We start from the raw sequence: 16441 nt of genomic DNA on the forward strand, positions 1-16441 counted from the left end.
CCTTGACCAATCACAATGCTCTACACCAGGGATGGGCAACTTTCATGATAAAGAGGGCCACATTTTTCATCATAACCATCGGAGGGCCACATGACTGCACACTTCAACTAAACGTGAGCTGAGAGAAGCTACATAATTTTGAATTTGGTAGATATGATTTCCTGTATTCTGGTGCATTTTGGGGATGGCCACTACCTAAAAAATCATCCAGAATCATAACCTATGTACGGTATGTTAATTGAACCAACATACATTCATTTCATGTTTTCCATGCTCAAACAGCCACATGAATGGTCAGTATTTTTATCAGTGCAAAGGGCTCACATACATCATCATTCAATGAAGTCAAAAAACTGAAAAACAGTGGCCCAACATTAAGTGCAACATCTCAATGAACTCAAACCCAACAAGCAGTTGTAGTAGTTGTAGTGGCGACTTAAAGGGACACTGTGTAAAAATTACTCCCATCTAGTGGTACAATTGTATATTGCATTCAAACTAATAGTGCTCGCTTGTCCAAAAACTACGGTGGGCAGTATGTGCCAAGAAGCTGTGACATGACACCTACTAGGCTACCTCATCGAGTCATTCGAGTGATGATGAGGTTCGTGGACAACTGGACAAATTAGATGGACAAATCAGATCAGGTTTATTGACCAAGCATTCTTACAGACAACGAACTTGACTCCAGCAGTTGTGGACTTTCCAACATGACAAATAACTATACAGATGATAAATAACAGTAGGTCATTTAATGTCAGATTACATAAAATGTCAGATAACATAAAAGTTGACATAGCCTTTGGTACCAACAATTTACATTGTAACTAACGGAATCAAATCAAAATCAAATCAAATTTATTGTCATTTTGTTGATTGAACAACAAAACGAGAAGGCGTTTCTCATGGATCAAGATCAACATACATTTCAAACAAACAAACAAACAAACGTCCCAATGATGAATAAATAAATAAATAATAAATAAAGTCCAGTGAGAAGATCTGGGACGCTGGTGCATTGAGCATCCTGACAGCTTGAGGTAGGAAGCTGTTCCGCAGCCTGGTGGTGGAGCATCTTAAGCTGCGATAGCGTTTCTTGGAGGGTAGGAGCTGAAAGAAGCTGTTCAGTTTGTTTACGTCCATCCCGTCTCTGCTGCTTCCTCCTCCGGGCAGTTGCGGGCACGGTGTCACAGTGTCCGTTAGTATCCTGTGTTTGCGTAGTATGTCCAGATGCCAGCGAATGCCAGTGATGTTACTCGCTCTCAATGTCCTAATGTTTAATATTGTTTCCCTGTCATAAACTACGTTCGTAGGACGTCTCACACTCAAACATTCAATCTCAATCTCACAGATCTCAAGAGGGGCCGCTGCGACTGTGCGCGCCGCCAGTTAGTCGCCCTGGCAACGAGTTTACTTCCTCGTCTCCTATCCTGTTCCTAATTCCTCCTCTCGATCTTCTTTTCCTCCGTATTGTCTTCTTTATCAGTTGTTGGTATGAAATCCAGTTGTTCGGGTGATAAATCAACTGTCTCGCAAGCGAGTTGAAGCTCCAGAAGGTCCGCTCTAGCGTAAGTGCGTCTCGGTGGATTTGGATACGTGGTGACCACAGCAGAGAATAAACCTCCATAACTTTATGAAGAATGGCTTTTGAATTCCTCCAACGCATTTGACAGTATCCATAAGTCATAAGAATATTGTCACGATTTAAACTCGACAAAAATGTGAAAAAGTAAATTAAATATGTAATAAAGTAGCCTTTCAATGACGAGTCGCTCATAGGAGCGCCCCGCATCTCGTTGCCATGGAAAACCATGTTATACATGCTTACACATCGTCGTTTTTTTGGCGACGATGATTCCTTCTCCTGTGGCGTGGCATAACTATGGTCTTTCAAAAAAATGCGGTGCATGTTCAAATTTCCCGGTAAAATCGTCTCGCTAAACTAAGCTCTGTTCCACCGTCACGCTGGCTCAGAGTGAAAACGCGTTTGCAATTCCTGTACGACCTAGTGCTTTTTGACCCTCTCGGCAGCTCATAGACCGGAAGAAAATGGAAGCCTCCATGAAGCTTACCCGTCCTATGTAACCATATTGATATTGATATTAATTATTCTTCGCTCAGGAGGATAAGTCAGATTTTTGGCAGAGATAATTTTACACCAATGAGGACTTATTTATGAATGAATATGTTGATTTGAGGTAATAAATTACTCAAAATATTACATAGTGTCCCTTTAAGTGGATATCTTTAATGACTGATATCGCTTCTAAGCAAACTAGACGCACGGGTTTGCCTTCGAATTCTATGAATTCTTCTCATCTTTCTTGACCGAGTTTTCTGTAACTCGATCAATTATTATTATTATTATTTTTTTTATTTATTTTTTTTATTATGTGCGGGCCTGACTGAGTGAGGATGCGGGCCGCACTGAGTGAGGATGTGGGCCGCATGCGGCCCGCGGGCCGCCAGTTGCCCATCCCTGCTCTACACTAAACCCTCCCCGTTCCCCCTTATCTTCCTCCACAGTACATTCTATACAGTAATTCAAGCATTATGTACAAATGGGTTAAACATTAAACATTATAGTTACATGAAGTAACATATTACACATTACAGTTATATGAAGTGAGGTCATTGATTAAAATCCATCCATCGCCTTGTTTATTAACCTGATCTTAAATTGCCATTACTTACCACTTGTGTTTAACAGATGAGCCCTGTAAAAGCAATGTTAATTTAAACAGTAAAACCTGCATTTGTAATAGTTAACAATACCATTTTATTTGTCTGTGGCCTGTACAGTCATAATCATACATCTGGTAGTGTCTGATTTTAATAGGAGTATGGATTAGTTAACTTAAACTTCTAAGTTCAAGCCTACAGAATAAACTTTCTGAAACCATAAGGAGGGGGAACCGCAGGAGGGCCAGACGTCTCTGTAAGGGGCCACTTATACGTAAATGAGGCTTCGGTGTTCATCAGAATGCAGGCATTTGTTGAACAAGGAAGGCCAGGTAATATCAATACAGTGTTTAACATTTGGTTCTATTGTAACAATATTTACCTTATATTCTTGTCAACTTTAAACTTAAAGTTAACCTTACTTATACTTATTACCTAAGTGAACTGGGAAATAGACGAAATTGATGAAATTGACTGAAATTGACTGATGAAAACTGTCTAAGGCCCCATCCACACGGGTGAAAACTAGGGATGCACCGAAATGAAAATTCTTGGCCGAAACCGAAAACCGAAAATGAGGTAACCAAGGCCGAAAACCGAAAACCGAAAGACCGAAAGAAATTATCATGACAATTATTAGTACCATTTAGGGTTGCCGCGGTATACTGTATTAGGTTAAAAAGGTTAAAAGTTCGGCAGTTTGTCTTTGCACAGTTTTATTTTTGATGTATTTTTTCATAAAAAAATAAAATATATAAAAACCTAATAGATAGGCTACCTAATAAAGCGTTGAAACACGCAAGACCGGTAACCATGGCAACGCCGGTAAACAAACCCCGCAAGGCCCAATCCCTACGAGAGCTCCCCGTGCTACGGCCATCCGGAGGCGCACAGAGCTTTTGGCCGTGATATTATATATAAAATTCTATTATACTATTATATATAGAACGTTGTAAGACTCTGTCATCGAGAATTGGCACGCTGCCAGACGCTGTCACCGAGTGTGAGAGGAGAGTTGACGGAGAAGATGGCGTTTGACCTAGATTCAAAGTTTATGCCGTTTATAATCGGTAATACAACCCAATTGCATTTATGGCTATGACTGTGTACTAACTAGTGTTGGCTCGTTCGTTCGCGAACCGGTTCGAATGAACGAGCCTTTAGGACGAACGAACCAAACCGGTTTGTCTCTCTCGTTCATTCGGTCGTCTCGTTCACCATTCGATTCACCGGAAACTCGACTGAACGAACGAAAGAGTTTCCGGTAGCACTAACTCCACGTCTGACTGACTCAGCTGAGAACCGTGCAATGGCGTGTATTCCATGATGCGATTCACTAGGCTGAAACGCGAACGACTCCTCCACGTTCAGTCGAGTTTCCGGTGAATTGATTCACCGGAAACTCGACGGTGAATCGATTCACCGGAAACTCGACTGAACTGGGAGGAGTCGTTCACGAATCGTATGTTCGTTCAGCCTGTTTTCCGGTAGCGGTAAATCGTATCATGGAATGGACCCCATTGCACGGTTCTCAGCTTAGTCAGTCAGACTCAGTGGAGTTACTGCTACCGGAAACTCGACTGCACGAACGAACGAACGAACGAACGATTCGCGAACGACTCCTCGTGGCGAACTGAATCACGCGGACTGGGTCACGGAAACTAATCATTAAATCCACCACTAGTACTAACTTCATTAAAATCAAGGCATTACAATTTTTGCAAATCGCTATACGTGGGTCTTTCTTAGAAACATTGAAAACGTCCACACTGCAGACATATTGGCGCTTATCCAAACAAGCGTGTGCTGGCCGCGCTTTTTGTTTGCGTCATCACAAATTTCTGTTTCGGCCGTGTTGTTTCGGTGATAAAAGTATTTCGGCCGAAAACCGCAAAAATGCGCTTTTGGGCCATTTTCGGCCGAAAATTCGGTGCATCCCTAGTGAAAATTATCTTTTCCCCTCCGTTTCCTTTGATTCGTTCCAGGACTCATGGCGAAAACGCATCGAGCTATAGAAACGCTGTAGTAAATATTTAAGGAGCTGGTTCTCCACGAAAAAAAGAGCGCAATAAGCCTGCGCACATCCAGCTTGCGCGCTGTTTAAGGAGGAGATAAACCTTTTAAATTGAGCATATTACATACATATTTTTTATAATAATTCAACGCAACACTAAGCTAGTGGGGGGGCGATGGACGTCATCGTTTCAGGCGTCCACACGAATCCTAACACGAAACCGCATGGGTCCGTTTTTATTTGAGTCCACCCTGGGACCTGGTTTCAGAAAAATGCGTCTTCGGACACCGGATCCACCGGATCCGTCTGGATGTTCGGACCAAACACACAAGTCTTATGCGGTTTCACCCAAAGAATCGGCTCCGTGTGGACAGGGCCTTAGTGATCGCCGGTCAACGCAGGACCCTCTGAGGTGTTATGAATGACTATGGGACAGGGCCCGGAACAGGCGCCTCCCCCCTGCTGACTCTGTTCTCTCTCTCTGCTAATATTCCAACAATTTGGCTGAGAAGTCTCCCTTATTTTCCACCATACTCTTAATTTCGTTTGTTATCAACAGTTGAGTGAGTCTCTCTCCCCTGACTCTCCTCTATGTTTACAGGTGTTGGGGTTTGAGGTGGACTCGATCAACTCTGTTCAGTTCTCCAACCACACAGGTACACTCAGGCCCTTAAACTGCCCTCTATTTATGTGTGTGTGTGTGTGTGTGTGTGTGTGTGTGTGTGTGTGTGAAAGGCTGCCCTACAGATGGTTTTGTTGTCATGATTCGCTGCTGTCCCAATTCCCACATTCCAACACTGGTTCAAACCAATGACCTCTGTGGCGGTCTCCTTGTGCCTCTGTTTCTTTGTCTGTCTTTTTGTCGTTCTCCCTGAACACAACATTGTGAGCTGTGTTCAATACTATTTCTTGGAACCCTCCGGCTTTCTGCGGCTGTGTTGCCTAGCAACCCACACTATACCATGTGACATGGCTGTGACTCACCTGGAGTTGCGACATGATGAGCGCTCTCACACACACGCTCTCACACACTCAGGCACAGGCAAACCACAAAACATTTGATATTTCCATGGCAGATATATGCATAATCACCCCCCCCCCATCACCCACCCACACAATGTCATAACATTTAAATACACAGATATATACAAAGCGGGGCATGCTTATATATAACTATGTGGACTCTAACTTGAGAGGTGAATCAAAGAATCCCTTACCCAACCAACTTCTTCTCTCGACAGACCAGAAAGAAAGAGCGTGCGTGTGTGTGTGTGTGTGTGTGTGTGTGTGTGTGTGTGTGTGTGTGTGTGTGTGTGTGTGTGTGTGTGTGTGTGTGTGTGTGTGTGTGTGTGTGTGTGTGTGTGTGTGTGGGTGTGGTACTGTTGAAACATTCACCTCAGAATTCATCTTCCTGTCCTCTCCCTGCTCCTCTCCTCTGTTTCAGGTTATTCCCATTGGAAGGGTCAGGTGTTGACAGCAGATGAGCTGCATGTCCTCTACGAAGGCATCAAACTCAACAACGTGCACCACTATGACTACGTTCTAACAGGTAGATGTACACCTCTTATAACATCATTAACGATCATCTCTATGACTACGTTATAACTAGGGTTGAGCACCGAAACTCGGTTCCAGTGGGGAACCGGTTCCGACGTAAACGGTTGTAACGAGATCGAATAAGAACACACATTTCGGTTCCTCATAACGGTGCCTGACGTTTTTTAACGCCCCCTGCCCCGCCCCCATGGTGTTGCGGCGTCAACTTGCGTTAGTGCTGGGCGCTATACCGGTTCTCACTGAATAACGGTGTGTATTTTCATTAGGATATGATTTTTTTATATAGCCTACCGCCATACCGGTGTATTTCATTACACAACGTTCGGAACGCAGCGCTGCGCGACTCTGTTTCAGACGGGACCCTTCTCAATGTTGCGGTAAACAAGCATGGTACGACTACGACTTTCTTCATAGGTCCATGACTGCGAGGCGTGGTTTTTCAGGCCAACTGGTAAAAGAGTGTGTCACGGCTTTCAAACATATAAAGCCTATGGGCGCCTCGAGACTCGGGACGGACTTGTCAACGCGCTGTGGCATCGCTTACTTGATGTTGTTTTGATTGAAGATCGGCAGGTTGTAGTGGGTGAACATGAATGAACGTGTGCGTGCGTGTGTGTGTGTGTGTGTGTGTGTGTGTGTGTGTGTGTTGCGAGCGAATGTAATTTTAAAGTAACAAACAAACAAACTCAAAGCCGATGCATGCATCCAAAACTTGCTGTTCAAAGACCAAATAAACAAATCAAAAACATTATTCGCTTCAAATACTTTTTCTTTTCAAAACTTGGGAATTAATACAGCGCGGTACCGAGCGGTTGAAAACAATGTTGGTGTCTCCTGTGGCTGCCTTGCACACATGAGTTATATTACTTAATATGACTTTGGCAGTAATGTTGCGCCATGATGCGTGCCTGCCTGCTTTCAGTGAGTAATTACAATTATTTGTAATTTTAAAAAGATATGTATCAGTCACAGCACTCACAGCAGCCTCTTCGGGTAAGTCGAGTAATTGATGCCAACCGTAAATCTTGCATATCAAGTAGGCTAGCAAACACCGTTGCCATTCAACTCAGTGTCCGCTGACTTTCTGCTTAATGCAAGTGTGTGCCGTTTTGTTTTTTTAAGTACCGGTTTGAGAACCGTTTTAGCACCGGAACCGTTTGAAAAGTACTGAGTAGGCACCGGTATGGGATAAAACCCAAACGATACCCATCCCTAGTTATAACAGGTAGTTTGTACACCTCTTATACCATCAACGTTCACCACCTTGACTACATTCTAACAGGTAGTTTGTACTCCTCTTGTAACATCATTAACGTTCAGCACTTTGACTATGTTCTAACAGCTAGTTTGTATGCATTTCATAAAAACATGATGAAATCATGGACAAAACTATCTATAATACATGTTAACTTAAGAAACCAACAGATTTTGCATGAAGTTTTCTCACAATTATGAGTCAATTTACAATAATCAAGTCCTGAGATCAGAAATTCGATTAATTTTGATTGTTGATGAATTGGTGAGGTTAGGAAATAGGTTTGAGATGGTTAACTTTAGGGCAAGGGTCAGAGGTAGTTAAATTTAGGTATTAGGTTAGAGATGGTTTACTTTAGATATTAGGTTAGCGATGGTTCGTTTCGGTACAAGGTTAGAGATGTTTTGCCTTAGGTATAATAGTCCAGTCATTTTATGTAAAAAGGTGCATTAAATTGCAACAGAAGCAAACTCAACTGATTTTGTGTCCCCAATATGTCCTGAGTGAGGAAAAAAAGCCCAGAAGAATCCCAATAGGGGAAAGTTTAGAAAAATACCCAAATATACCTATCATATGCCTATTCATCACCATGAAAATAACTGAGTTTATTACTTACATCAAGACAAACAAAAATTGTATTACAAGTTTTTTTAAATTGTTTGTTGACATGGGCAAACGGGGCATAATCTAATTATATATGTGCTAATTTGCATAAATAGGCTACCACAACAGATCTAAACAATGGGTATAGCCACGTGAAAATGTCTTGTTGAATCTTGTTGACATGTAACAGTAAGGGTGCACTCACACTAGGCCTTGTTGCCTAGTGTGAGTGGCCAGATGGCCTAGTGTGAGTGCAGGCCAGAGAACAATGGGGCCATTTGAGCACGGTTAGGTGTGAAAACGGCCACGGCCACGGCCAGATGGCCTAGTGTGAGTGCACCCTATAAGTACATTAAGGTTTGAATAGAACTAGCCTTTATTATTTATAATTTCAGAGATGGGGTTTGGGGCTGGGTCCGTGGGACTGTTTCTGGGGGATTAGTCTTAGGGAAGAACAGGAGACAATGGTAAGAAAAAAGGTAGCTAAAATAAAAAGTGTCTGTATCAAACAATAAAATTACGTATACAATGCACCACTAGAGAATCTCATCTTCATTCTCGTCATAGGCCATCTGCATTGAGTTTGTGCAGCTCATTCCCCTGCAGTGTCCATAGGCCGGGGTGCACTCTAAATTGTTTTTCTTACAACTGCATTTAAGGGTGCTGCAGTCAGACTGGCAGCAGCACCTTATGAACTTGATACTTGATGAGCTTATCAGGAGCAGGATGTAGGGTTGTCTTTATCGGCACAAATCCCTTGCCACACTTGTTCCATCCCCACTCCATAGTACAAGGTCCATCTAAAAAATAAAATACAACTTATGAACCTCCATGCAGGAGATATTGATATTATCACAGCAGCAACGAAGTGCACAAGATACAAAATTTTCAATAAACATGGAACTAGAATCAGAGTTTCAATAAAATTGATATGAACCAGATGTTGATCCCTTCCATTCTGGTACTTGTAAGTAAACTCTCAAGCTGTGGTACTTCGCTGCTCCTGATGTTGTTGGTAAGACCGGTGGCTGAATGTAAGTAGAACTGGATGCCACCTTCTCGCAGAACCGATGATGTCGGAGGGAGTCCAGGGTGTTTGTAGATCTTCCATTGTAGAGAATCACGATAGCTTTCTCTCCTGCTTCTGCTACATCATCTGTAGAAGCTAAATGTTCATAGAACACCTTGGCTTGCTCTCGAAACATGTCACTTTCTTTGATTTCTTGAGCGATGCTCCCTTCCCGATCCCATAAAGGCGGGATGTTTTGACACATCCCTGAACTTCGTGTAAGAACATGATATGCTTACATATGCCTTGACCGAGCAGTTTTTTTGTAGCCTTCATGTTCCACATCTAAGGCTTCTTTGTGTACTTCCTTGACTCACTACAGAAGAAAATATCATGGGAATCCATGCTTTCATGGTAGCAGAGAAGGACTAAGAGATCTGTGTCATCCCCTATTAGCACAGTGTTCTTGATGGTAGCACATTGCACTGCTTTCTGCACAATCAACAGATAAGCATCTCCTGAGGCATGGTAGGTCTCACAGTTTGTCGTTTGTAGCTCTCCACTTAGCATGGAAAGGAATAGGTGTTTATTCTGCCTGTTTGCAAAGAACTCTTCCTTCTTCATTGTGAGCATCATGTCAGCTGTAAATGTCACTGTAGCGCCAATCCTCCCTTTTGACCGTCTCTGGTGTGTCATATCCTTCGTGTTGTTACTTTGATAGCAATCAAACACCACTACAGCCTTGCCATACTTCTTCCCTACATAATCTGTATATTGGTGGCATATGTCTTTGTAAGTAGATCCCTGGGACCATGGGATGCTTGAAGAAGTGCTCCACCATCCAAGACGCACTGGCTGACATAGCCCACCATAATTTTCTGCTGAAAAATCTTGCCCAACAAGTTTCCAGATGGCATTAGCGAGGGCAGGCTTCTTCGCTTCATGAAGCAGAAGGGAAGAATCAAATAGAGATGGAGGATAGCTACAGAGCTCGTACTTGAGGGTTGCCTCGAGTTCATCACACTTCTGTGCCACTATCACCAGTCTCTGGAGGATAAGCTGTGGATCAACTTGAATTTCTTTTCCATCAATCCTCACAGAATACCTCATGCCAAAAGTGACAGTTTGGTCTTTCCTTTTGAAAGTATAGTCACCAGGTGTTTGTCAATCCATTGACTTCAGGATTGCAGTGCCAACAGACTGTGCCATTAACGTTGGTAAGAGCATGCTCCCTGGGTGTGTGGTCTGGAGGTTTTGCATCTGCTGAAGTTACACCCTAGCAGATTTGGTGATCAGATTGTGTCCTGATGCTGCCAGAAAGGGTAGCATGTCCTGGATAGCCTGCAGATGCAATTGCCAGTTTCCGGTGCGCTCTGCACTTATGTACTTTCGTAGGATGTCTTGCATATCCATGTACTGCATCCAGAGAGCTGAGGTTCTTGAGGTCTTCTCGATGGACTCAATGTGCTTTTGAGGCAGCCTTTGATTCTCAAGAGAACATCTGACTCACTGGCCTCTTCAGCTGATATCCTTCCATCCATCAATATAGGATCAATAGGTCTAATAAGTGAAGCTTCAGCTTGACGCTCCGTTTCCCTTCGACGCATACCTCATCCAATATCCACAAAAATAATCCACCGGACCACGACGTGATGTTTAAAGGGTTTACTTGTCCAACGCAAAATACAAAAATCCTTTTCCACAATGAGGTTATGATTAGAGGTAAGAGATAGAAAGAGAGAGAGGTCAAAAAACTGTGGCTCCACGCTTGTTATCCTAACAGTCTGTCACCGGTAGTTAAAACAATTAAGTTCCTGTCACACTTCAAAATAAAGTAACTAAATGTGCGCATACACCAAAAATATTGCAAGTGAATTGTAAAATAAAATTCCATGTATTCAAAATTAACGCAATTAACTATTATATTATTTCACTTATGAAAATCCAAACGTCATTGTAAAATATGAACTTAAATAAAGCAAATAGGCATTTAGGCTCCTACATTACGACCCCTAATGTTATCAATGTCTTTGAAACAATTACCCAAATAACTCACATTAAATTAAAGGAGCCTACATGGTATGATACATGTTATATTAACACAAACATCAAAGGATATCATCTTGTTCTTCACTCCATGGCATGAGGACTTGACTTCAGAACAGTCTTTAGAACAGTCCATTATTGTCATCCGACTCTTGGAGCAAACATAGCTTTGTTATCGGGCGACAATGCTCATTGGTCTTGGTCTTGACTTTAACCTGACGGACAAAGCCTTTCTTGTCCGGAAAAGTCTCCAGGATCCTCCCTAGAGGCCATGCATTTCTGGGAGATGTGTTGTCCACAATCAGCACCACATCGCTGACGCAAAAGTTTCTTCCAGGAGTGGACAGGTGTGTCAGGTACTCCTTGCACAAACGTTTCCAGAAGACGTCCGAAAGATACTGGACCTGTCTCCATCTGCAGTTAGCATATTGATCGTTCTTATTGAATACTCATGGATGTAACTCGGGCTTGACCTTGAGTAAAAACAGGTGATTAGGTGTTAAGGCCTCTAAATCGTTGAGGTCTGAAGATGGCTTTGTGATGGGCCTGCTGTTTATGACAGCCTCAGCCTCACACAGCAACGTATGGAGACCTTCTTCATCCAAAAGTTGTTCCTTCACGGTGACGTTCAGAATCTTTCTCACTGAACGGATCAACCGCTTCCAGCTTCCTCTATGGTGTGAACCTGCTGGAAGATTAAAGTGCCACTGAACAACTTTGTGTAGCATTTTGTTTACGATCTGTCTGGTATTCCATTCTTTGATTGATTACTTCAACTCACTGCCAGCCGACCGAAAGTTGGTTCCGTTATCCGAGTGCATCTCTCTGACTTGTCCTCTTCTGGCAATGAACCTCCTAATTGCATTGAGGCATGCATCAGTGTCAAGAGAAGTTGCAACTTCTAGATGCACAGCTCGTATGGCGAGACAGGTAAAGATGACACCGTGCCTCTTTACTTGCACCCTACCTCTTTTCACCAGGAACGGGCCGAAATAGTCAACGCCAACTCGTGTGAATGGAGGGTCATCAGGCAGAACTCTGCATGTTGGTAGATCTGCCATGAGTTGCTTGCCAGCTGATCCATGTAACTTCTTACAGAGGACGCACTTGGACAAGAAAGTTCTGATGGCTCCGTTAGATGTGTGTCTCAACACAAGCCTTGTGATGTGTGAATGCTTTGGCAGGATGGCTGGCTGCTTAGAATGATCTGGCATCGCCGCTCTGCTCAACCTTCCTCCAACCCTCATGACTCCTTCTTGAAGAACTGGATTCAACTTATAAAGTGAGCTACCTTTCTTCACTCTGTGATGTTCCTTCAGCATTGTCAAGTCGTCCTCAAATTGGTCTTTAAAACTTTGCTTCTGACAGTACTTAACGATTTCTGTTTCAGCTTCTAACAAATCGTCACATGTAAGGTTTTTTCCTTTGTAAGCCTTCTTGAACTGCTCCACTCTGCTTTCTCCACATAATGTATTAGGTTTTTTTCTCTTTGCTTTCAACTATTTAAGCAACCCTTTCAGCTTCAGAAGCCAGGCAACAGCACGTTTGAGCTTTTTCCAGGATGAGAAGTGGCTCATCAACTGGTCCACTGGATCTGTTGAGTCTTGCACCTGAATGACGTGCACTTGAGCTACTCTTTTGACCTCAGAGTCGTCGATATCAACTATTCCAGGATCTGGATTATTTGGCCATTGATCTTCTCTATGGAGCAAGAAATCTGGTCCTGAAAGCCAGCATCCCAACTTCAAAAATGCTTTAACAGTCTGTCCTCTTGAGACATGGTCAGTGGGATTCAGAGGGGTATTGACTAGGGATGGGCGTAAGGAATCGATTACTCGAGTACTCCTCGTTACAAATTAACTCGGTTGGTGGACAGGCAAACTCGAGTTTGCATATACACACACAAACAAAGTTTTCTGAAGCAAAAGTATCAATTTTCTGTGCGGCGCCACTAACACATGCCATGGGCAAAAAACAAATGAAATGTATCATTTCTGTGTGGCGCGTGCCGTGCCGTGTGCAGGCACGCCAGAATTCAAAAAGTTAAGAGATGGCGGTTAAAGCAAAGCGCAGCGAAGAATTTAAATACTTTAAAGAAATAGGAGATCATAAGGTGAAATGTAAAATATGGCAAGCAAAATCGAGCTACCAGAGTAAGTACTATGCGGCAACATATGCTCCTGAAACACAACGGTGAGTTCGGGAAAGCAGACCAGCAGCAACCAAGTGTGTCGGCTATTTTCACCGCCGCAAGACGCAGCTGTAGTCCCGGCCGTGTAGAGAAGATCACAACGCTGAGTATTTCCATAGTCCATTTGCTGCCGTTTTATTTGCAGCTTTAAATTATTTGCAATGGTTAGGCTACTTGTTTCGTTTTTGTTTTTTTTAAACCGTTACAAGCTTTGGTTCGACGTGATTTAAATTGTGAGACGCATATTTATTTTTGGAAGGAAAATGTGTTTTGAACGTTTGCAAAAATAAATAATGAATACTCTGATAACTGACTGTTTTGATGGAGAATAAGCATTACATGTTTGGTTGGTAATATTGCCGTTCATCATTAGGCCTATTCCTGCTGCAGATGCGTTGCATTATAAAAATTTATTCGATTAAACGAGTACTCGATTGATCCTCGAGGAATTCCTTCGATCACTCGAGTTTGGAATTTACTACTCGTGCCCATCCCTAGTATTGACGTATCTCCACTGTGCAGTCTGTGAGTGCTCCAGGATTGTTGAGTTTCTATTTGCTACGAAGGTCTTGAATCTTGTACGCTCGCTGTTCAAGTAATTAAGCACAGCCGTGCTATCTGTCCAAAAGATTGATTCATGAAGTTCCAGTTCAAGCTCTTTTTTCAGAATCTTGTCCATCTTGACTGCAACTTTCGCTACATTTAGCTCCATTCTTCGTATGGTTGGAGACTTTAAAGGTGCGACCCTGGCCTTTGCCATCATCAGGGTGGATTGGGCTTCTCCAGATTAGGGCTGTCAACGAATATTCGAAGTTCGAATATTCGTTCGAAATGTATCCAAAAACGCGAATTCGAACGGGAAAATTTATATTCGAATGTGAAAAAACACTCCCGCGGTACAAGCGCCTCTATCTGCTTTGTGAATGAGCCTCTGTCTGTTCGCGATGTCCCTCATAATATTAGAATTCGAAAACACTCCCGCGGTACAAGTGTAACAGACTAGTATTGTGAAGAGCGAATGTATTTTATCCCCTCGGGGTTTCCGTACTTGGATATAGGTATTCCAGCTCTCACGCTGTGACTGGGTGACTTCTGATATGTACTAAGTAAACAAGACTATTTTCCCTTCCACGCTTGTGTCATTCTTGTCATATAAATATCTAAGTGCCAACGCTCGGTTACACAAGCGCCTATCTGCTTTGTGAGTGAGCCTCTGTCTGTTCGCGATGTCCCTCATAATATTCGAATGTGAAAAAACACTCCCGCGGTACAAGCGCCTAACTGCTTTGTGAATGAGCCTCCGTCTGTTCGCGATGTCCCTCGTTTTAAAGTAAGGAAATGCCCAGCAGGAAGCCGCCGCCCACCAGCACTCTCAACGAGACGTATATATATATATATATATATATATATATATATATATATATATATCCCACTAATTTGAACCATGGTTTTGTTGCATTATTGACATATTGACGGCAACTGCGTAAAATAGGCAACCAGATATTCGAATAGTTCGAATTCGTTATTTTTTTCCAAACAAACATTCAAATGTCATTTTTGAGCAATTTTGACAGCCCTACACCAGATGCAGTACGCAGTTGCAGATAGCTTGTTGTTCCATAAGCATCCTCACTCGCGTCCGCAAAGTGTTGCAGCTGTGCGAAGACTGGTGGACCAAACTGCTTAGTTTCAATGCATCTGTCAACTCCAAAATTCTCGAGCTGTTGCAAACTTCAGATCCATCTTTTACAGTTCTTGATGACTTCGTCTGGCAGATCTTCATCCCAGCAAAACTTCTGCCTGCATAATTCTTTAGGATCTTCTTGGGGGGCAGTACCACTGGAGCGACAAAGCCAAGCTGATCAAAGATGGAATTGACGAGGGAAAGCAGGCCTCTCCTAGTGTGTGGTCGATCTTTGAGGTTTATCTTGAACTTGTACTGATCTGATTCGGCACGCCACTGGATTCCATGGACTCCATTCCCAATGCTCTCTCGATTGGTAGGTTATCTTCATCAAAGTCCAGATCCTGAAAACCCTTTGCCTTTTCTTCTTCAGGAATTGAACTGAGAAACTTCTGTTGCTCGACCATTTCGTAAGTCGAAATCCACCTCTTGCCAGCATGCTCCTCAGGTTGGCACAAAGTTTAATAGCTGTATCTTCATCAGTTGTTGACTTAAGACAGTTGTCATGACCCGGCTCCTCGGAGATGACAAAAACAGGAGAGACGGTGCATAACCAATAGAAAATAAAGATTTATTTCCATTCGCAACACAACTTAACAAAGTAACGCCTGTATGAGGTGTGTATGTCAGTAGTTTCAGTCATGTAAATGTGGGTGCATTGATCATGCGAGGTGGGGTGTTGTGGAGAAAGAATAAGTTAACAAAACCGCCAAAGAAAACCAAAAAAGTGTGGAAGCCTGCAAAGAGGGCCAGAGAATAGCGACCCCACAACAGGCAATCAGCTGCTCTTTTATCCGTCTGGAGCACCGGTCCCAGGTGCTCCAGATCCAGCTGATGGCATCAGCTGATCACCTTGAGGAAGATAAGTATTAAATAAGTCGGTGTCCCAAAGGGAACACCGGCACACACTAAACAAATTGACCTGAAATTATCCCCCTCAAAAATATATTAATTCAAAGATAAGATAGATCTAAGAAAGAAAACACATAACCTCCACCCTGCCCATGTACTGTTCCTTTTTCGCCTGACCTCAGCAACCCTGGTACCTGAGAAGCAAATTAAGAGAACAGACAGAAGAACATAACACAAACAGCATGAAATGGCATCACTAGTCATATTCACTCATGGCAAAGGAGCACGTGACAGCGCGTCGTCAATGACATTATCCACCCCTTTGATATGCCGAATATCAAGATCATATCCCTGCAGAAACAAAACCCATCTCATTAACCTCTGATTCAGACCCCGCAATGACCTTAAAAAGGTCAGAGGATTATGATCCGTGTAAACCACAAGGTCCGCACCTCCTCCCACATACCGACCAACTCTTTACCATACCGACCAACTCATCTCCATACCAACCAACTCATCTCCCTACCGACCAACTCATCTCCATACCA

General features: G+C 42.9%; 1 protein-coding gene across 1 annotated transcript in view; it reads left to right on the forward strand.

Moving 5' to 3' along the window:
- pdxkb (pyridoxal (pyridoxine, vitamin B6) kinase b) overlaps positions 1 to 16441 on the forward strand; it is a 156574-nt gene that overhangs the window by 2552 nt on the left and 137581 nt on the right. Inside the window, exons 3-4 of the mRNA XM_060074017.1 lie at positions 5298 to 5352; positions 6141 to 6245. Coding sequence (XP_059930000.1) covers positions 5298 to 5352; positions 6141 to 6245 — 160 coding nt within the window. The remainder of the gene's footprint in view (positions 1 to 5297; positions 5353 to 6140; positions 6246 to 16441) is intronic.

Source organism: Gadus macrocephalus, chromosome 15, assembly GCF_031168955.1.
Source record: "Gadus macrocephalus chromosome 15, ASM3116895v1".
In the NCBI taxonomy this organism is placed as follows: domain Eukaryota; kingdom Metazoa; phylum Chordata; class Actinopteri; order Gadiformes; family Gadidae; genus Gadus; species Gadus macrocephalus.